At 38.1% G+C, this 23,065-nt stretch overlaps 1 protein-coding gene across 5 annotated transcripts in view; it reads right to left on the bottom strand.

Moving 5' to 3' along the window:
- NR2C2 (nuclear receptor subfamily 2 group C member 2) overlaps positions 1-23,065 on the bottom strand; it is a 91,838-nt gene that overhangs the window by 61,500 nt on the left and 7,273 nt on the right. For 2 of the 5 annotated variants that reach the window (XM_053929911.2, XM_053929907.1), the window contains exon 2: positions 18,706-18,789. The exons of 2 other annotated variants lie outside the window; for them this stretch is intronic. In XM_053929911.2, the coding sequence (XP_053785886.1) occupies positions 18,706-18,765 (60 nt within the window). In that variant the 5' untranslated portion in view covers positions 18,766-18,789. Of the gene's footprint in view, positions 1-18,705; positions 18,790-21,746; positions 21,849-23,065 lie in introns of all 5 variants that reach the window. One more of the 5 variants, XM_053929908.2, reaches the window with a different exon arrangement.

The following is a 23,065-nucleotide window of genomic DNA, read 5'->3' on the forward strand; positions in this document are numbered from 1 at the left end:
TCTTTCCAAGCCCTAATAGTTTTACTAGTCAGTTCTACTGACTAGTAAGCATTCAAGATCCAAATAAATCCAATTTATGTAAATTATTAAAGGAAGTAGAAAAAGAGGGAACCTTCTCCCAAACATTTTATAGGGCTGGTATAACCCTGATCCCAAAACATAAAAAAAATTAAGTCAATCTTACTCTTGAACAGGTAGAAAATTTCCAAACAAAATGTTAGCAAGCTGAACCTAAAATGTGTGTATGTATAAATCATGATTAAGTGAGAGTAACCCCAGAACAAGATGCGTTTAACATTACAAAATCAATCCAATTTGCCACAATCACTGATCAAAAGAGAGAAATCACATGATCATCTCAGTAGATGCAAAAAAGGAGTGTTTGATAAAATTCAACATCTGCTGAATATAACTTTTCTTTGACCTAGGAAAAGAATAAAGGCTCATAGCAAATCATACCTCATAGTGACTTGTTGAAAGCATTCATTTTAAGATGAGGAAAGCCACAGCTTTAAAATAAACAATAAAAATGTTGACAACAAGGCATATATCCCTCAAACAGGAAAATAAGTAATTCTTACCTGGGAAAAATCAGATGGCCCCCAAAAAGAAACCTATAGTGATATCTGGGGCACCCCCAAACAAAATGTGTGGGCACCTATCTAATCACCTCAAATTAAAGTCATAACAAACTAGTTGACAACTCTTACACAGGTACACAAAGGTTTTCTTTTTTAGTTTTAAGTGCTTCATTCTTAAAATGTGAACCAAAGATAAGGCTCATTAGCCATTTGAGGAATGCTTCCATACTAAATTAGTAACTAAAAGAAACAAAAAGAAACTTTGATACAATGGCAACTATGTAAGAAGCAAAGGAAAATGATCCCTGGCTGGTGTGGCTCAGTGGATTGAGGGCCTGCCTGTGAACCAGGTCCCTGGCTAGGAGGGTGCAAGAGACAACCAACTGGTGTTTCTCTCCCTCTCTTCCTCCCTCCCTTCCCCTTTCTATTATAAATAATTTTTTTAAAAAAAATGTAAGATGAGAAAGAGCATCTCCTACCCCAAAACCTGCCACTAACATCCTCACAGAGTCACAGATCCATGAGACAGGAAAAAGTTGTCATATGGTTCCTTCTGGTTGGTCCCCCCACCTCTCCCACAGCCAGCCCGGTTTGGGCAGGCCTGGGCAACATTCGGTCAGGTCCAGCTTTGTCAAGGCTCTGGCACAGACCCCAGCCAGCTCCCTACCCCAGCTTCCCCTCCTGCACACCACCGCCTGTGCCTCCCATGCCCAAAGGAAAGTCAGCTTCACAGAGGAGCCCAAGAGATCATGATGTTCACTGAGGCTGTCAGCTAAACCCGCTCCTGTGAAAGTAGAAAACAAACCAAAAAATGCAGCAGGAATGGATAACTTTAGACCAGAAAGTACAAACAAAAGGGAAAAGGGGAGCAAAGGGTGAAAAACATGCCGAAGTAGCTAAACAAGAAACTAAAGAAGGTTTACCTGCAGAAAATGGGAGACTAAAAACAAGGAGAGTCCAGTGTCTGATAAAGCAGGAGAGAAGGAAGCCAAGCCTGATTAACATAGACCCACTCTTATTAGTGGCCTTTTTCTCCCTTGTAAAATGGAGAGGAATATTTTTATCAACTATTTGGTTGCAAGTTTTTTAGTAGCTCTAGAGTAACTTTTGAGGAGGAAATCCCACCTTACCCCATTTTTAAAGCATAAAAAAATTTTTTTGAGAGGTGAAATCATTTGCTGATGGTTTACTTTTTGGTACAACCAGAAAATAGTGGGATGTAGGAGCTATGACTGCCTTGGGTGTCAGCTTAACCTTTCATAGATGAGGGTAGTTTTTATATCCCATTATACAAAGCATACACTAAATGATAATTTGAAGTTACAGTCATGCATTTAACGTGTCTTGTACGTTTTAAATTACGTCTGTTCTCATGTTGTTTGAGTAGAATTGTTTTCTGAAGAAAACTACTCCTTGATCTTGGCTCTCCCTGTCAGAACTGCATGCACTCTGTTACATCTTTGGGTGGTGCTAGTCCAGTTTTCCTAACAACCTTGTTACTGTGTTGTGAAAGACTGAAAATCTGAGTACGCTTATGATATTAAATGGTGAGTTAGTGGGACCTACATAGGAACAGCTTATCAACATTTGAAGATAATACTTGACATCCTCTGAAGGAAAATTTGCTCCCAAATTTTAAGCTGGAATAACTGTTTAGAAAAGAATCACACTGCAAATGGCCTTTAGATATTTAGAATTGTGTGCAAATTGAAAAATGTCTATGTACTGATTCTCAAAACAGCCTAAATTTCAATTATTGCAGAAAAATATAAATAGTTGCTATAGGCCCTGACCAGGTAAGCTCAGTTGGATAGAATGTCATCCAGATACGTCAAGGTTGTGTGTTTAATCCCTGGTCAGGGCACAAATAAGAATTAACCATGACTGCATAAATAAGTGGAATAAAATTGATGTTTCTCTCTTCTCTCTCTCCTTCTCTCTCTCTCACTCCCCCCTTTCTTCCCCTCTCCCTAAAACCAATAAACAAAAAAATTTTAAATGTTGCTATGTAAGAGAAAAATGGTTTCTAAAATTAGAAATAAGATAGCAAAAATAAAAACAAAGTTGAAGAAACAACAATAACAACAGCAGCAGCAGAAGCTGAGTGCTTACTATTTGCCACAATGTATTACTTGCTATATGTCATGCTTTATATGAATTTATAGTACTTAATTCTCACCATAATCCTCTAAAGTAAGTGTAATAATTACCCCACTTAACTATAGGAGAAACAGGCACAGCAAGGTTAAATAATAACACAAGCAACTGAAAAAGCTGAAGTTAAAGGCTGAAGAGAGATCTAAATCAGGAAATCTCCCTAAAAATAGAAGCAGGAGACAGAGCTGGAAACTGGAGAAAAGATGAGGAAATGAAAGGATTAGTTCAAGAGATCCAGTATCCAATTAATTAGGAGTTCTGGGAAGAGACTAGAGTAAATATTGAGGGAAGGAATTATCAAAGAACTTATATATAACCATTTTCTAAGACAGGGGAACATGAGTTTCTAGACTGCAATGAACCTCTGAGTACCCAGTACAATGTATGAAAAATTAAGTACACTAAGAGACATTACTGTGAAATTTCAGAAGAACAAAGATGAAGAAAAGATCTTAACAATGTGGTAGGGAGATAAAGGCAAAAAGGAATGAAAGAGAGAAAAAGAGAGAGAGACACACACACATACTTTAAAGCAATACTTGAATTAAAGTTATTTTCAACTTAGATTTCTATTCCCCAATTATTAATCAGGCATATTAGTACAGAGACATATTTAGATATGTAAGATTTTAAAACAATTCACCTTTAATACGCATTTCCCTAGGAAGCTATTGGAGCATGCTATTTCCATTAAAAAAAGAAAAAAAAAGGAAAACAATGAGCTCAAGGAAACAAAGAGACCAACAAAAGAGAGAAGTAAAGGATGACAGTTGTGGAGCAGGCTTAAAAAGCAATTAGTAAGGACTGAAGCAGGAGGTCGGAGAGCTTTTAGAAGGAATGTTTTTTAGGGGAAAAAAGGAAACTAGAAAATTTCTTTGATGTATGTGTATGGGTTAAAGTTTTACACAGTTTTACAACTATTTTGGAGACAAAAGAAAGTATATGTGATAGTATCATCATTAGGTCACCGAACATTAATTATTCAAAGCGCATCTTGCAGGACTGTGAAGCACTGAATGAAAACCGAAGTTGCTCCATCCATAATGATAAGTGTCTAACCCTCACATTGAGGATATAAACATTATTACTGATTCTGCAGAAATAAAAATGATTATAAGACAGTATGATAAACAATTCTATGCCAACAAACTAGATAACCTAGAAGAAATGGACAAATTTAGAAACATATAACCTACCAAGACTGAATCATTAAGAAATAGAAAATCTGAATGGACCTATAACTAGTAAGAAGATTTGAGTCGGTATTCACTCCCCTCCACCACTCACCCCCAAAAGGCCGGGATCATGCCTGGTGTTAATTTTAACGAACACTTAAAGAAAAATTAAAATAAAAACCTTCTCAACACTTCCTCCAAAAAGGAAAAGAGAACACTCCCAAACTTATTCTGTGAGGCCAGCACTGCCCTGATTACACCAGAGCCAGGCAAAGACAAAACAAGAAAACCAGACAAATCAATATTCCTTTTTTTTTTTTATTGTTATTCAATTACAGTTGTATGCCTTTTCTCCCCATCCCTCCACCCCACCCCAGGTGAACCCACCTCCCTCCCCCCTCTCCACCCTCCCCCTTGGTTTTGTCCATGTGTCCTTTATAGTAGTTCCTGTAATCCCCTCTACCCACTGTCCCCGACCCCACCCCCCACCCCCGCCCTGGCTATTGTTAGATTGTTCTTAACTTCAATATTCCTTAAGTACACCAATGCAAAATTTCTCAACAAAATACTAGCAAACTGATATTGGCAGCATATTTAAAAGATTATATACCATGACCCCATGGGATTTATTCCTGGAATGCAAAGATGGTTCAAGCAATAGACCACATTAACAGAATAAAATTTAAAAAATACCCACAAGATCATCTCAATGATGGAGTGAAAGCAGGACAAAATTCAACACCCTTTCATGATAAAAAACACTTAACAAACTAGGAATAGAGGGAAACTATCTCAACATAATAAAGATCATATATGAAAAACCCTAACTAAGAGTTTTGTGATGAAAGACTGAAAAATTTTCCTTTAAGATTAGGGAGACAAGGATGTCTGCTTTCACCACTTTTACTTAATATTGTATTAGAAATTTTAGCTAAAGAAATTAGGCAAGAAAAATAAATACAAGGCATCCAAATTGGAAAAGAGGTAATATCTCTCTTCACAGGTGACATGATCATCCATATAGAAAACCCTAAAGATTACACACACACCCCCACACACACCCAATAGTTAGAACCAATAAACAAATTCAGCAGTTGCAGGATATAAAAATCAGCTGCACTTCTATATACTAACAATGAATAATGCTAAAAGGAAATTAAGAAGATAATTCCATTTACGATAGCATTAAAAAAATATTTAGCAATAAACTTAACGAAGGAAGTAAAAGACTTCTACAGTGAAAACTATAAAGGACTGCTGAAAGAAATTAAAGACATAAATAAATGGAAAAACATATGTTCATGGATTAGAATATTTAATATTTTGAAGATGTCAATATCACACAAAGCTATCTACAGATTCAATGTAATCTCTATTAAAATCCCAACAATGTTTTTTTGTGAACTAGAAAAATCCATTCTAACCTTTATATGGAATCTCAAGGGCCCAAAATTGCTAAAACAATCTTTAAAAATAAGTACAAGGTTGTATGTCTCACACTTTCTGACTTCAAAACTTACTGCAAAACTACAGTAATTATATCGTGTGGTAGAGGGATAAAGACAGAAGTAAAGACCAATGGAACAGAAGACAGAGCTCAGAACCTTGAGGATATGCTAAGTAACCTAAGCTACTTGGGGAAAAAAAAAAGTCCTATATGATTCTACTTATATGAGGTATAAAAAGTAGTCATAGTTATAGTAGAATGGTGGCTGCCAGGGGCTAGGGACGGGGGGAAGTGGGGAATTGTTGTTTAATAATATAGTTTCAGTTTTACAAAATAAAAAGTTGAGATCCATTGCACAACAATGTGAGTATACTTAACACTTAGTGAACTGTATATTTAAAATGATTAAGATGGTAAATTTTGTTATATGGATTTTACCACAATTAAAATAAACAAATATAGAGACCATAAATAAATGTGCATATATGTCAAATGATTTACAAAAAGGGTGCCAAGACTATTCAATACAGGAAGGGACAGTTTTTTCAACAAATGATGCTGGAAAAACTGAATATCCACATGCAAAAGAATGAAGTTGGACCCATACCTTATACTATATACAAATGGATCATAAGCCTAAATATAAGAGCCAAAATTATAAAACTTTTAAAAGGAAACTTAGGAGGGAAGTACGGCACTGGATTTGGCAATGGTTTCATAGATACGACAATGAAGGCACAAGCAACAAAAGAAAAAATAGATAAACTGGAAACTTCACTAAAACTACAAACTTTTTATATCAAAGGGCATTATCAAGAAAATGAAAAAGCAACCCATAGAATGGGAGAAAATATTTGCAAATCATATATCTGATGAGAGTTTAATATCCAGAATACATAAAGAACTTCTACAACTTAACAAAACAATCCAAATAAACATGGGCAAAGGAGTTAAAGATCTCTAAAACGGATATACAAATGGCCAATAAACACATGAAAAGCTGCTCAACATCACTAGTCACTGAGGAAAGAGAAATCCAAACCACAATGAGACAACATGTTATACCAATTAGGATGGCTGTTACTAAAAAAACAAAGAACCAGAAAATAACAAGTGTTGGTGTGGAAAACAGTATGACAGTTCCTCAAAAAATTAAACATTAAAAGTTACCGTATGATCCAGCAATTCCACTTCTGGGCGTATACACAAAAGAACTGAAAGAATGAACTAGAAGAGGTATTTGTATACCTGTGTTCATAGCAGCATTATTCACAGTAGTCAAGAGGTAAAAGCAATTTAGTGTCCCTGGATGGATAAACTGATAAAATGTGGTATACAGAGACAATGAAATATTTCTCAGCCTTAAAAGGTAAGAAAATTCTGATATATGCTACAATGTGGATGAACCTTGAGAATATTATAAGTGAAACAAGCCTGTCACAAAATGTCAGATATTATGATTCTACATATGTAAGGTATCTAGAGTAGTCAAATTTATAGAGAAAAAATAGTGGTTGCCAATGGCTGGGGGAGAGGAAATGGGAGGTACTGTTTAAAGGGCACAGAGTTTCAGTTTGGGAAGATGAAAAAACTCTGGAGATGGACAGTGGTGATGGTCGCAGAACAAATATGAACGTAATGCACTCCTGTGTATAATGCACACCCATGTTTTTCCCTCAAAAATTTGGGCAAAAAAATATGCATTATATACAGCAAAATACGGTACTTAATGCCACAGAACTGGTTAAAAATGGTTATAATGGTAAATCTTACATTTTACCACACAAAAAAACACCCTCCCCAAAAAGGGCAATGTCTTACACTGATTTAAAAAAAACTAAACAGAGTAAGGATATTTATAGAAATAAAAAGTTAAATACCAGAAGAAATCATTTAAAGAGGAGACCTGGAGATAAGGAAAGGGTGGGGGTGGTTAGGAGCTTTTCTGTTTCAAGCCAAACACAGTATTGGCCAACTTTTAAATCTATGTATATATACTACTTTGACAAGAAAATGCAGATTTAAAGAACCAGTTTGTAAGAGAGCGGAATAACAGAACTTAAATGTAATGAGTTGGTCTTTCCAGGATATTGGAAACCTGAAACCTGAGCAATGACTTTGCTTTCTCCCACTTTAGGATGTAGTCTTGCCAACACTGAGTTTTGTTCAGGAACTGGGAAAGCCCTGTTTTCAAACTTGCGCTTATATGGAAGCCTTAAGTATTCTACGTGATGCAAGCCCTGGTGACAATGAGAGCCCCTTATGCATCCCAGGGCCCAGGGAAAAATCTTGCCAAGATCTATAAAAGCCGCCTCCCTTCCATTGTGTAAATATAAAAGCAACTTACACTCTGGGTCTATGAGCAAGCAGTCTCCTTCTGCCAATCCATAAGTAATGCAAAGTGCTCCAACATTTAAATCCTAAATTTCTGACTCAAAACATAGAGGTGAATAGTGTCTTTACTTCATTTAGGCAATGATGAAGAAACAGTATGTGTATTTGTGTGTCTGTTTTTTAAAAATATTTTATTTATTTACTTATTTATTTTTAGACAGAGGGGAAGGGAGGGAGAAAGAAAGGGAGAAAAACATCCATGTGTGGTTGCCTCTCGCACACCCCACACTGGGGAACCTGGCCTGCAATCCAAGGATGTGCCCCAACTGGGAATTGAACCAGCAACCCTTTGGTCCACAGGCCAGCGCTCAATACACTGAGACATACCAGCCAGGGCGCATGTGTGTCCGTTTTAAATTTCTAGTTAGAGAAGGAAATCTTAAATGTCTAAGAAATATTGAAGCCCTTCAGAAAAATTCATTTATTGCATATATCAAGAGCAAAATTAATGCTGCTAGATATGTTGTCTTCCACTACATTGGTTACAAATTCTCAACTGTCAACTACCCTTCAAAAACAATTAACCATATATTTTTTTTATCAAGTTTCATGTCAATTCCATAGCACACAGACTTAGCAGAACCCTGGATTCCATACTTCTGATACTCTGTGACCATGGAAATAATCAATAGTTTTGTTTAATTTTTTTAAATAAGAGTGTCATTGACTCTTAAGAGTGTTACAGTTAAAACCTGGAAAATGAAGGTATAAAGACAATTATGTATAATCCAGAAAACTACTAATTCTATTAGCATTACAGATATTTAAAAAAACAAACCTATTGTGTAGTGGTTAAAAGCCTGGGCTCTAAAGTCATTCAGACATGGGTCTGAAACCTGGCAAAATAAAGTTTCTAATTTTTAGTTTCCTCTTATTTGAAGTATGGAAAATAATAATGCTTCCCGTACAGTATTAATGGAAGTATGGGATCTGTCCAGAAAAAGTCCAGCCATTGTAAATATAATGAGATTTGGTGCCCTGTAACTTCTGGCTTTTTCCAAAACTAAAATCACCTTTGAAAGGGAAGAGATTTCACACTGCTGATGAGATTCAGGAAAATACAATGGGGCAGCTGATGGCGATTGGGAGAACTGTATGAGGTCCCAAGGTGCCTACTTTGAAGAGGACTGTGGCGTCACTGTCCTATGCACAATGTTTCTTGTGTCTTCTTCAATAAATGTCTCTATTTTTCATAGTACATGGCTGGATACTTTCTGGACAGACCTCACATTAAATGAGATGATGGGCTTACCATAATACCTGGCACACTGTATTATATACAGTACATGGCATACAGCTATAGATAAATACTAGACATAAAAACCTCACAAAATTGGTATCAGACTGTATATGCTATAGTATTTTAATACATAGTTTTTTGTATATGCAATCATGCTTCACTGTTTTTGAAAGTATGTAATTCTAATTAAAAAGTGGAAGTTGTCACAAATCCCTTTAGTGTTTAAAAAATTTCTTTTTGTACTTTTATTTTGGAATATACTTCCTAATTTTAGAAGTGACATCTGGTTGCTGTTATTACTGTTTTTAATAAGCAGTTTTATTGAGACACAGTTCACTTACCATACAATCTACCCATGTAATTAAAGTATATAATTCACTGGTTTCTAGTATACAGGTTGGGGCAAAAGTAGGTTTATAGTTGTGAGTATGCGAAACAGTTTACTCTTACGTCACTGTTTTCTTTTCCATACAAATAACTGCAAACCTACTTTTGCCCCACCCTGTATTTATAGATATGTGACAGCATCACCACAGTCAATTTTAGAACACTTCATCACAACCCCCCCCCCCCACCCCAAAGACCTGTACTCTTAGGTATTTCCCCAATATCCAGCCCTAAGCAACAACTGATCTACTTTCTACATTTGGCTGCTTCTATCTTCTGGTTATTTGGAATAATGCTGCAATAAACATTCAGCACAAGCTTTTGTGTGGACATATGTTTTCATTTCTTTTGGTTATATAGCTAGTAATGGAATTGCTGGGTCATAGGACAACTCTATGTTTAACATTTTGAGAAACTGCCAGACTGTGTTCCACAGTGGCCGCACCATTTTACATTCCCACTAGCAAAGTAGGTGGTTTCCAATTTCTCTACTTCCTCACCAACACTTGTTATCTGACTTTTTATTTCTAACCATTCTAGTGGGTGTGGAATGGTATCTCATTGTGATTTTGATTAGAGTGGAAATTAATGAAATAGAGAATACAAAGACAACAGAGGGCAAAAAAATCAGTGAAACCAAAAGGTAGTTCTTTAAAAAGATCAAATTAGCTACTCTGACCAAGAAAAAAAAAGATTCAAATTACTAGAATCAGAAATGAGTGAGAAATTACAACTGACCTTATAGAAATAAAAAGGAATACATGGATTATGAAGGAATACTGTGAACCGTATGCCAACAAATTAGATAACTTAGATAAAATGAATTCTCAGAAAAATACAAATTACTGAAATTGACTCAAGAAGAAACAGGCAGTATGAATAGGCCTATTACAAGTGAAGAGACTAAATTAGTAACCAAAAAACTAAATACAAAGAAAAGCCCACATCCAGATGGCTTCATTGCTGAATTATACCAGACGTTTGAAAAAGAATACTAAAATAAAAACCCAACTAAAACATCACCTTCCCATGAAGAATCATCTGATTTAAGAAAGTTAATACTAATTCTTAATAAACAATTTCAAAAAACGGAGAGGTCAAAGAGTTTGCAAGTGGACAGGCAGAATTTAAATCCAGGAGATCTGGCTCCAGAGCCTATACTCCTGACCACTATATTAAACATCTCTCTGAATAAATGAATAAATTTGAACATATTATATAGGATATCAAGTTGTTACTTTGTGTTATCCAACTTTTTTAGTTTACCTTGGTATTTGTGTTTTATATCTGGTCTATATAGAATACAAAATGGTTGATCTGGAAAAATCAGGAGAAAATCATTTGCGTAATTGAAAATGTTACTGATTTCATTCATGGAGCAAAAGCATGGTACCTACTAGAACTATTTACACATCTCTCAGTTTTTTAAAACCTCATCAGAGGATCTGTTTTATTGATTTCAGAGAGGAAGGGAGAGAGAGGAAAGGGGGAAGGAAGAGGAAGAGGGGTAGACAGGGAGGGAGGGAGGGAGGGAGGGAGGGAGGGAGGGAGAGAGAGAGAGAGAGAGAGAAACACTGATTGGCTGCCTCACATACAATCCCTGACCAGGAATCAAACCCACAACCCTTTGGTGTACAGGATGATGCTCCAACCAACTGAGCCACCTGGCCAGGGCTCTTTATACATTTTTTATTTCAATGATTTCTCACAATAACCCCATGAGATAGGTACTATTAATATTCCCATTTTCTAGATGGGAATACTAAGGCCCAAGGCAGTCACCCAGACAGCAAATGGCAGGACCTGGATTTAAACCCCAATACTTCCCTAAGAGCCTCCTTTCACTATAGAAAGTCACCCCTCTAGTGTGGCCCACAATCTCATGCTTGACCCCTGTGACAGCTCTTGGAGAGCAGATGAGCAGTCTTATTGTTCACCTGTGTGCCTTCTCTGGCACATGGACAGGGAAGGGGTATGCTCCTTCACTGTCTGCTGAGTAAATGAACAGTTGTCCAAAACTGCCTATTAGTAACCCGTCAATTTAGATACTTAATTCCCACTCAGTTACTGTTTAGCACTGAAATGATGAACAGTAGGTTCTCTTGTTTAGCAGATCTAATATACATGGGTAGGCAAAAATAGCTTTACAGTTCTAAGTATGCAAAGTGTGTTATTTATTAATTAGTATTATTAGTATTACTTGTATTATTTCCATACACACTATAAATCTACTTTTGCCCACCCCATACATACAGTCACACACCACATAACATTTTGGTCAATGATGGAACACATATACAACTGTGGTCTGAAATAATTATAATAAAGCTGAAAAATTCCTGTTGCCTAGTGACTGCATTCCTTATGTATTGGTGGTAATGCTGGTCAACATCTGCTGTTATTTTAGCTTCAAGTGTACACTCCAGTGATTAGACATTATATATAACTTACTAAGTGATCATCTAGATAAATCTCATACCTCACACCATACACAGTTATTAAAATATTATTGACCGTATTCCCTATACTGTACTTTCTATTCTATAACAAACAATTTGTAATTTTTTGTAAATATTCACCTGGACACTTTTTCATTGCTTTTAGAGAGATAGGAAGGAACTGAGAGAAACATCAATTAGATAGGAAGGAACTGAGAGAGAAGCACTGATTAGTTGCCTCCCTTCATATGCCCAGACCAGGGATCGCATGCATCCAAACCAGCAACCTAGGTATGTGCTCTGACTGGAATCAAACTTGCAACCCTTCAGTCATGGGATGATGCTACAACGGAGCCACACCAGCCAGGGCCAATTTTTACTTCTTAATCCCATCACCTGTTTCAGCGATACCACCAACTGGCCCCCCCACTGCCAGTCTGGCAACTGTCAAAACGTTCTCTGTATGTATGAAATCTGTTTCTGCTTGTTGGCTCATTTAGTTTTTTAAATTGTTGATAGATATGTATTTACTGCCACTTTTTCACATTTTTAATCTTTTTTTCTTCTTCAAGAAGACCCTTTAACATTTCATTTAATACTGGTTTGGTGGTGAACTCCTTTAGCTTTTTCTTGTCTGGGAACTCTTTATCTGTCCTTTGATTCTAAATGATAGCTTTGCTAGGTAGAGTAATCTTGGTTGTAGGTCCTTGCTTTTCATCACTCTGAATATTTCTTGCTATTCCCTTATGGCCTGCAAAGTTTCTGTTGAGAAGTCAGCTGACAGTTTTATGGGAGTTTCCTTGTATAACTGCTTCTCTCTTGCTGCTTTTAAGATTCTCTCTTTTTCTTTTAATCTTTTGCATTTTAATTATGATGGGTCTTGGTGTAAGACTCTCTGTACTTCTGGACTTAATGTCTGTTTCCTCCACCAGGTTAGGGAAATTTTCTCTCATTATTTTTTTCAAATAGGTTTTAAATTTCTTGCTCTCTCTCTCCTTCCAGCACCCTCATGTGAACGCTGGTATGGCTGAAGTGGTCCCAGAGGCTCCTTACACTATCCACATTTTTTTGAATTCTTTTTCCTTTTTGCCATTCTGAATGGGTGGGTTTTTTTGCTTCCCATATTCCGAATTGCTAATTTCTTTCTCAGCTTCATCTCCTGTACTTCATCTACTGTTTCCCAGTATTTATTTCAGTTAGTGTATTTCTGACTGGTCCTTTTTCATGCTGTTGAGGTCTTCACTAAGTTCATTGAGCATCCTTATAACCAGTGTTTTGAACTTTGTCTGCACCTAGAAGATTGCTTGTCTCCATTTTGTTTAGTTCTTTTTCTGGAGGTCCCCTCCCACCCCATTTCACACGTTTATTTGTCTCATCATTTTGGCCGCCTCCTTGTGTTTGTTTCTATAAATTAGATAGAACTGCTATGTCTATATTAGGCTTGGTAGAGTGGCCTAATATATTAAGTGTTCTTCTGTAGGGTCCAGTGGCACAGCTTTCCCGGTCCCCAAAGCTGAGCACTTGAGGTGTGCCCTATGTACACCCTTCTGTTGTAGTTGATCCTTGATTGCTGCAGGCACATCAATGGGAGGGATTACCCTCAGGCCTATCAGCTGTAAGGACTGGCTGCAACCATCAACCTCCAATCATGGTGGAGGATCAGCTGCAAAGGGGCCCACTTCACAGAGCAAGACTTATTTAGTGGGGCTCTTGTGCCCACTGAGTTCATCCCTTCGGCATGTTGCTTGTGGAGGTGGTTAGGCAGTAATGCTTCAATGTGGTCTGAAGCTGTCCACTGGGTGTGCTGGCTCTGGGGGTTTCTCAAGAGGTTCAGGCCAGGGTCAGTCACCACCAGTGTTCTTTGACACCCAGCATGAACTACAGAGTGATCTGTAGATGGCTGCTATTTGTGCTGGGCTTAGAGATGCCCAGGAGAGGGCCAAGCTGTGAACCAAGGCTGGCTGTTGCTAGTGCTGAGGCTGGGGCCACTTAGTGAGAGGTACCGGGCATGCTGAGGAAAGATGCTGCTTGTTTGAGAGATTTTAGGAAAATCTGAAGTAAGAGCCTAGACAGGTCACTTGTATGAAAAAGCCACTGGAAACGTACTGGCTGGGCCTGACAGTGGGGTGGAGCAGGCCCCAGGGAATCACCATGGCTGGGTAAATAGTATGAGCCAGGTTGATGGAATCTCAGATATGGTGCGTCCTTGCCTGCCCGCTCTGTAGTGGGTAGATCTCAGAAAAAAGCTTCTGGGAGAAAGCTGCCCCTCCCAGCTTTTGTCCACATGGCAGACAATTCAGTTCCTCCCCACATTCCCCTAGTCCCCTTCAAGCTGCTGCCCAGCCCTAGAGCTCAGAGAGAATGCATCTGAGTAAGAGCGTGCTTGGACCCTTTAAGAAGTGCGTGGAACTCCACAAGTCCTCCGTCTCCCTTAGCCTCAATTCCCACTGGATTTATAGCCAGAAGTTATGGGGACTTCTCTTTCTGGCACTGGAACCCTGAGTTAGGAGGCCTAAGTTGGGGCTGGAACACCTCACTCACAGTGGGGACCTCTGCAGACGAGATACCATTCCCAATTTTTATCTACACCACACGGATGTGAGACCAGTGAGTTCCATGTCTCTGCCCTTCCTACCTGTCTTGATTTGGCTTCTTCTTTAATTCCCTAGTTGTAAGACTTCATTCAACCAGATTTTAGGCAGTTCTGAATGATAGTTGTTCTGTAGTTTAACTGTAATCCTGATGTGGTTGTGGGAGGAGGCAAGTATCGTGTTTACACATGTTGCCATCTTGCCTGGAAATCATCACCATTGGTGTGTGACAAATTTTAGTAATTAGTGTACGCATGCCATAAAGTGGAAAAGGTTGAAAATTGCTGGGCTATACCCATCCAGATTTATGTAATTACATTCTATGATGTTTGTACAACAAAATCACCTAACAATGAATTTTGCAGAACGTATCCCCGTTGTTAAGTAGTGCTTGACTGTAGTCATTATAATACATAGTTCAAAGTTATTAAGCTCAAAATTTCGAAGAACACACATGTCGTTTCTTGGCCTTTTGGCTAAGATCAAGTACAAAGAACACATGCACACACTTATTCCTCAAAATAGCAGCAAGCAAATCTAGGGAATATTTTAAATAGGAAGACAGCTTTTGAACTCTTATTGAGAATGCCTTCTATTATTTTGGAAATCTCCTAAAACTGTAATTTTTTGCCATGGGAAACAATAGTTGCACTAAGTTAACACTATATGAAATTCAATTTCCTGAAGGAAATAAGGTACCTGACAAAAAATTTCAGCTAGAAAATTTCCTGAATGCATATACAAAATATATTAACCTATAAGTTACTACAGGTTAGCCCTATAGATTATTAAACTAAATTCCTCCTCTTAAAGAATTAATGACTTCTTTATGGCAGTGATCCACAATTAGTCTCTAAATCAGCCTCAACTAAAAACTGTATCAAATGCAAAATAATCCTAAGTATTTGAAAACCCAGTGGTTTTCAAGGTGATTATTCCTATCAGAAACTGAAGCAACAAATAACCACAAACATTTTAATAACTAATAGGTCTTTCAAAAATGTAATACTAAAAAATGTGTGAAATCCATCTGCTATCATCTTTAGTTAATCATTATACGCTGGAGGAAAGGGATGATCAGTTACACTGCTGCCTTAAAGTTAATGGTTGATCTGGAGGGAACCAAGATGGCGGCGTAGGTAGACACACTGCGCCTCCTCGCACAACCAGAACTGACAGAGAATCGAACGGCACGGAAGTCTGACACCAAGGAAATAAAAAATGAACATTCATCCAGACCGGTAGGAGGGGCGGAGACAGGCAGCCGGGGCGGACAGGACTCGAGTTACCATGGCGGGACCAAGACTGGCGGAGTGTGGGACAAACGGGGAAGGCAGTCTGACCACTAGTAGACCCTGTGGCCCCATATTCACGCACAGATAAACCAGACAAACGGCGGGGAGTGAAGCAGACCGCGCAACCAAGGCAAACCTCTGATTGAAAATGCCCGTGGGGCTTGGGGCGGCAGCAGGAGAGACTCCCAGCCTCACAGGAAGGGTCACTGGAGAGACCCACAGGGGCCTAGAGTGTGCACAAGCCCACCCACTCGGGAACCAGCACCAGAGGGGCCCAGTTTGATTGTGGGTACCAGAGTGAAAGATTGAAATCCGGTGGAGTGGAGCGGGCGCCATAGCTCCCTCTTGGCCCCTCCCCCACATACAGCCTCACAGCGCATTGACCAGCGTTACCCCACCCCCGGTGACCACCTAAGGCTCCGCCCCTTTAAGTAACAGATACGCCAAGACAAAAAAAAAAAAAAAGGCCCAAATGACAGAACACTTCAAAGCTCCAGAAAAAATACAACTAAGCGAGGAAGAGATAGCCAACCTATCGGATGCACAGTTCAAATCATTGGTTATTAAGACGCTCACAGAATTGGTTGAATTTGTTCGAAAAGTAGATGAAAAAATGAAGGCTATACTAAGAGAAACAAAGGAAAATGTACAGGGAACCAATAGTGATGCGAAGGAAACTGGGACTCAAATCAATGGTGTGGACCAGAAGGAAGAAACAAACATCCAACCAGAAAAGAATGAAGAAACAAGAATTCGGAAAAATGAGGAAAGGCTTAGGAACCTCCAGGACATCTTGAAACGTTTCAACATCCGAATTATAGGGCCAGAAGGAGAAGAGGAAGAACAAAAAATTGAAAACTTATTTGAACAAATAATGAAGGAGAACTTCCCCAATATGGCAAAGGAAATAGACTTCCAGGAAGTCCAGGAAGCTCAGAAAATCCCAAAGAAGCTGGACCCAAGGAAGCACACACCAAGGCACATCAAATTCCATTACCCAAGATTAAGCAGAAGGAGAGAATCTTAGAAGCAGCAAGAGAAAAGGAGGCAGTTACCTACAAAGGACTTCCCATAAGACTGTCAGCTGATTTCTCCAAAGAGATCTTACAGGCAAGAAGGGGCTGGCAAGAAGTATTCCAAGTCATGAAAGGCAAGGACCTACATCCAAGATTACTGTATCCAGCAAAGCTATCATTTAGAATGGAAGGGAAGATAAAGTGCTTCTCAGATAAGGTCAAGTTAAAGAAGTTCATCACCACCAATCCCTTATTATATGAAATGTTAAAGGGAGTTACCTAAGAAAAAGAAGATAAAAAATATGAACAGCAAAAATAACAGCAAACTCACAGTTATTAACGATCACACCTAAAACAAAAACAAGAGCAAACTAGGCAAACAACTAGAACAGGAACAGAACCATAGAGATGGAGATCACATGGAGGGTTGTCAATAGGGGAGTGGGAGGGGGAGAGGGGGAGAAAGGTAGAGAGAATAAGTAGTATAGATGATAGGTGGAAAATAGACAGGGGGAGGGTAAGAATAGTGTAGGAAATGTAGAAGCCAAAGAACTTATAAGTATGACCCATGGACATGAATTATAGGGGGGGAATGTGGGAGGGAGGGGGTGGGCAGGATGGAGTGGAGTGAGGGGGAGGAAATGGGACAACTGTAATGGCATAATCAATAAATATATTTAAAAAATGGAACAACAAAAAAAAAGTTAATGGTTGATCTAAAATCTGAAAAATATGCTCACTACTTTTATTGGTTTAAACTGGCATATAGGTACTTAGTTTTTATTTTCAAAAATACTTTCTATAAATGTCCATCCTTTCATAAATTTGCATTTTTGCCCTAGAAATATGAGTAGTGGTTCAAAAATACAAATCTGAATTGTCCTAATGGTTCCTGGTTGCAGTATGTTGGAAGAAGGGACACAGAACTTAGTGTGTGCTTTTGCCAAGTACTGATGTACTTGTTTTTGAACCTTGGTTTCCTCACTTATGACATGGGAATAATGATCATACCAGCCTCATAAGGTTGTTGTGATGACTGAAGACCTTGCATATGATCTGGTTCAGAGTGAAACGATCTGACCCTATTTTCCTTCTTTACACCTTAAGTTGCCTGAACATACCAAGCTATATTTCATGTCTTTTTATAGGTTATCTGACTTATGCCACCCCACTTACTTGTTTCTGTCTGACAAATGTTTACTTGGCATTCAAGACCCATCTCCTGGATCACCTTCCTCACACAGAGTTGTACTTCTCACACTGTTTTAAAATGACTTTTTAACCAGGCTCTGAAAATGCTAAAGGAAGGACCAATGGCTCATTCACCTCCGTATTTCTAGGCTCTTAGCAAAATCCCCAGTACATAGTAGATGGTCAATGACAACTGCAGAATGCACAGAATTGGGTTTTCCATCATATCACAATATTAACAAAGTGTCAAGTGTCAAATGTGGAATAAACTAGGACAGAGCTTTGGAGTTAATGCTGTACTCACATGTTTAATAAACATTAGATTCTTTTAGTTCAAGGTGAAATTTTTATTTATTTTTTAAAAGATTTTATTTATTCATTTTTAGAGAGAGGGGAAGGGAGGGAGAAAGAGATGGAGAAAAACATCAATGTGTGGTTGCCTCTCCCATGTCCCCTACTGGGGACCTGGCCTGCAACCCAGGCATGTGCCCTGATTGGGAATCGAATCAGTGGCCATTTGCTTCGCAGTCTGGTGCTCAATCCCCTGAGCCAAGGTAAAATTTTTAAAAGTGACCTACTATATGTGGCTAGACTACCCTACTCGTGCAAAGAAACACAGGAGTAAATGTTCTCGTCATTTTCATTTTTTTCTTCTATGGCAGCATCCTGCTTTGGATTTAGATTACATGCTGACCTCACTGGGACTGTTTTTTTTTTTTTTTAAGAGCACACTGATGTACTTTTCCTTTCAAAAGCAAGGGTGCCAGCTATTGTGCTAGCCCCTGTCACTCACCTCAGCCACCTGCTGGGTCCCCACTCTGTTCTGAACCAGCCCCTCCATATTTGTAGCCATGGTGAAGCAAGATCATTAGAGAACCTGTTTGGAAAGATGCAGCAACTTCTATCAGGTGGGGAGAAACCAAGCTACTTGAAATATATCAGCAATCAAAATTCATCTTTGATACTGTCTTGTGTAGATTTTGCCCTCTACAGAAAACACAACTAGCAGGCTAAGCATATCTGGATAAGCTGCACCAGATTCTTCAATTACAGGTACTAAAATTAATTAGTAACATTTCAATTTGGAAACAAGACTTCCCCTGTTAAATACAGACAAAGATGAACTGGAACTTTAATTATCAGGTCTGTTGGGTTTTAACAGCTTGGTCCACCTCTTAGGGAGGTGGGAATCACAACTTTTTGTTTAGCTCCCTGTCACATTATGCTGAATAAGAAGGTGGCTATCTGAGAAAAGTGTGAGATCAACTTCGAATACAGAGCACTCAATTGCTATCATCAACTATACTTCTGTTACTAGTGGCAGTGTGAGAACATTGTCCAGGTGCTAAGACACCTCACTCTTAATATTATCACTAACAAAGAAAAAAAAGGAGACTGCATTACTAAAGTGGGCTAAGAACTCGGTACCCATAAATTTATCAATTCTCATCTTTAGGTGTTCATTAAAGTAGAAAAACAGACAATTCCACTTCCTATTAATAGAAAAAAGTGTGATCATTTGTAAAAGTAGAAAATTATCTAAAGACCAAAAATTCTGCTAGGCTTCTGGGTCAGGATCACTTGAATACTAGCACTTTTGATGAAACAAAGTCCCTGGTCTCTTCAGGTCATAAAACCTAGCTACTCTGAATAGTCCTTAAACTCTTTCCATTATAATACTCTCTCACGAAGAATCCAGGATAAAGGGATTCCACTTTGTACCTAATTCCTGCACAAATCAGAAAAACTTCATTATTGGCTGTACAGGTCCCATGGTTAATAGGAGAACAAACCTCTGGTATTTATTTCCAGCATTTACATTTACAGACTAGATGAGTTTACTACTGAGTGTATAATATACACAATGCATACAAAGTTCATTTGCTTGGCCCTTCCTCAATTACAAATTTTGCAATGTAATTTTACAAGCACTTTCCTATAGTTCTTAAAGTATTATAAGCACTGATCTCTGTGAAGCTCTTTCATTCTCTTGTGACTTTTTCTATTATTCTATCCACTATCAGATAGTCCCTTCTATGATCATAATCCCCCTTCAGATTATTTTGCCAAAATGGTAATAAGAGAGAAATGGGAGCATGAAACTGTGATTGACAAAAATAACTGGCCCCTGCCTTCAAGGAGTCAAAATCCTGTAAGAGCAGGTACTGTGCCAACTGCCACAGGATACCAGGTCACCAGTGGGTGATTCATCTTCACACAGAGTACATGGTATGAATTACGGAGGTAGTGCTTCTGTTTATTTACACTTTTTAATAAGTAGTTAAGATTTTTAACTGTTATTTTCTTTTCCTTGTTTATAGAAGAAAAAGCATAGGGAAACACCCTGGTCTTTCCCCCTACTTACAGTTTGGTTCCAACTATTAGAAATAGAGGAAAAAAGCATCACTTCACATGTACAAGAAAAGTCAACTGTTGTTAAAAACACAATTACTGCATGTGAAGAGTCTAGAGTTTCATTTTTCTTCCCCTCAAAACAGAACTCTCTAACGACTAAAATGGATAAAGATAGCCAATAGTATTACATATTAAAAAATAAAATCCATCCATGCATGCAGCTGCAACTATTAAATTTTTTTTTTAAGAGAAGAGAAGGGAGGGGGAGAGAGAGAGGGAGAGAAACATAAATGGAAGAGAGAGAAACATTGATTGGTTGCCTCCTGTAAGTGCCCCAACCAGGGACCAAACCCAGAACCCAGGCATGTGTCCTGACTGGGAATCAAACCCACAACCTTCCAGTTTACTGGACGACACTCCAACCAGCTGAGCCACACTGGCCAGGGCTGCAACTACTAATTTTATCATTTTTAAGTGTTATTAGCATTTCTGTTGTTATTAACTGCAGTTAGCATTAGGGAATACTACTGTTGAGTAGTATAGACATAAGAGTACTAGAAAGGCCTATGTTTCTATTGGCTTTCCCTAAAAGAGGTAGCTTGATCTTTCAAGTTTTGAGTTGAAGTGGATTTAATAGATGACTGCCTGCCTGATAAATATGTCTTAGTAACTCAGAAAACTGTCTGTAATGACTCACTTTAACACTAAATTTATAGGACCAATCAACCTCACATAGAGCTAGGGGGCTACCAGATATTGCTAACGACCAATAATTATAGAGATTAGGTTATGGAGAAGTAGTAATTAACATGTTTAGCTTAGAAAAGCTAAATATTCTAGATATTAATTCTTTGTTGATTATGTGAATTACAAATATCTTCTACTCTGGAGCATATTTATTTACTTAAAATTTATGGTGTCTTTTGGTGAACAAAAGTTCTTAAATTTAACAAGGCTGAATTTATCAATATTTGCTTTTATAGTTTGTACTTTACTGTTTTATTTGTAAAAATCCTGCCCTACCTGAGGCTCAAAAGTATAATTTTATGTATTATAAATGTTTAAGAGTTTTGTCCCTCACATTTAAGTCCTCAATCCATCTGAAAATTGATTCTTCAATATAATAAGAAGAATCCAATTACTTTTCTCCCTATATGGTTAATCAATTTTCCAACATCATTTTTTTGAACAATCTGTCTCACTAGTCTGCAATGTACCTCTGCCATATCTCAGGCTTCCCTGTATGTGTGGATATAATTCTAGGTTCTGTATATTCTACTACTGTTACTTAACTTTTTCCATGTAACTACCATTATCTAACTACTGCAGCTTTATAATAAATCTTGCTCTCTGTTAGGGCAAGTGCCCCACCCCACCCCCACCCCTAATCTTGCTCTCTTTCCCACAACAACTTCCTGGACCATCTCAAACACTCAAGACCCAGAACAGCAACCTTTCTTTATACACATGAATTCTTACAATTCTTGATCTCACTCTTGGTTTTCTGCCTCCAAAGCAGCTTCAGGCATCAACAGCAGCTTTGGAACTGCTTAAAAATGAACAAGGAGGAACGTGCACCTTCTGGAAAAATAAGCAAAGACAAATAGTGAGAATAACAGTGAGAGAGAGAAATTGAAAGAGAAACTATGAAAAGCAAATGCTTTCAATAAAGATTTAAACAGATAAAAGGGTAATTTCAAAAAAAATTTCTATTTCCTCATTTTTGAAACTCACAAATCATATTTTACTTTCATACATAAATAAGAAAGACAGAGGCTTATTCCAGGATATCACAATGTAAGAACAAAATCCTCAGGTGTTATCAGGAAGTGAGGGAAAACATTTAATTCCAGTGCATAGGTTAAAAAAAGAGAGATAATGTCAAGGGGAAGACTCTCACCTGAGAGCTTCTCTTATTTCTACCACAGCAATAAGCAGTCCTAAAGACAGAAAGACCACATAGGAGGAAGAAAAGTTAGAGCATTTTGACAATGATTGTGAATTAGGAGGTATCCCTCTAGAGTAAGAAGCTCCAGGAACAGTGTATTGAGTCCACCTATAGTTTGAAAAACCACAGTCACTAGCACAATATAATTTTGCATTTGAAGTCTGAAAAAAAGAACAACCTGTTGCTTTGATACTACAAACTACACAAAGCACTTAAAAACAACCTTCTTGGCTGGTAAGGCTAAACATGATAATACTGATAGTAACTAACACTTACTGAGTGATTACTATACACCAAACACTGTTTAATAAGCACTGTGGGCAAAACAACATAGCTCTTGGTACAGAAACTTGAGTTCTTCAAAGGTTGGTCCTTGACCTATTCAGCTCCCTAACGCTTGAAGGTTGCTCCCACATACAATACTCCAGGAAAAGACCAAGTCTTAAGTAAAAAAAGAAACAATTACTACAGAATATTTTCCTATGATAGCTTTCAACTAATCAAGTTCAACCACCACCAATCCTTTTTAAGCAATTTCTCTGAAACAGTAAATGAACTGACTGCTGAGAATTAACAAAAATAAGAAGAGGAGGGGGAGGAGGAGAAAGTCCTAGTCCTTGAAGAACTTTAGGAAACCAATAAAAGCTATGCAGTGTAAATGCTACATGAGTGTCCAAAGGGAAGAAGCATCTCCCTCTGCCTGTGGGAGCCAATGACAGTTTTATGGGAGAGGAGCTGGGTCTTGAAGGAAGAGTAGAAACTCATAAAGCAAAGAGGAGGAGGGTGGGGAGAGTCCTAAGCAGAGAGGATAGCACATACAAACTGGCAGGTATGAAGGAGAATGGCATAT

Source organism: Desmodus rotundus, chromosome 8 (genome assembly GCF_022682495.2).
Source record: "Desmodus rotundus isolate HL8 chromosome 8, HLdesRot8A.1, whole genome shotgun sequence".
Lineage (NCBI taxonomy): Eukaryota > Metazoa > Chordata > Mammalia > Chiroptera > Phyllostomidae > Desmodus > Desmodus rotundus.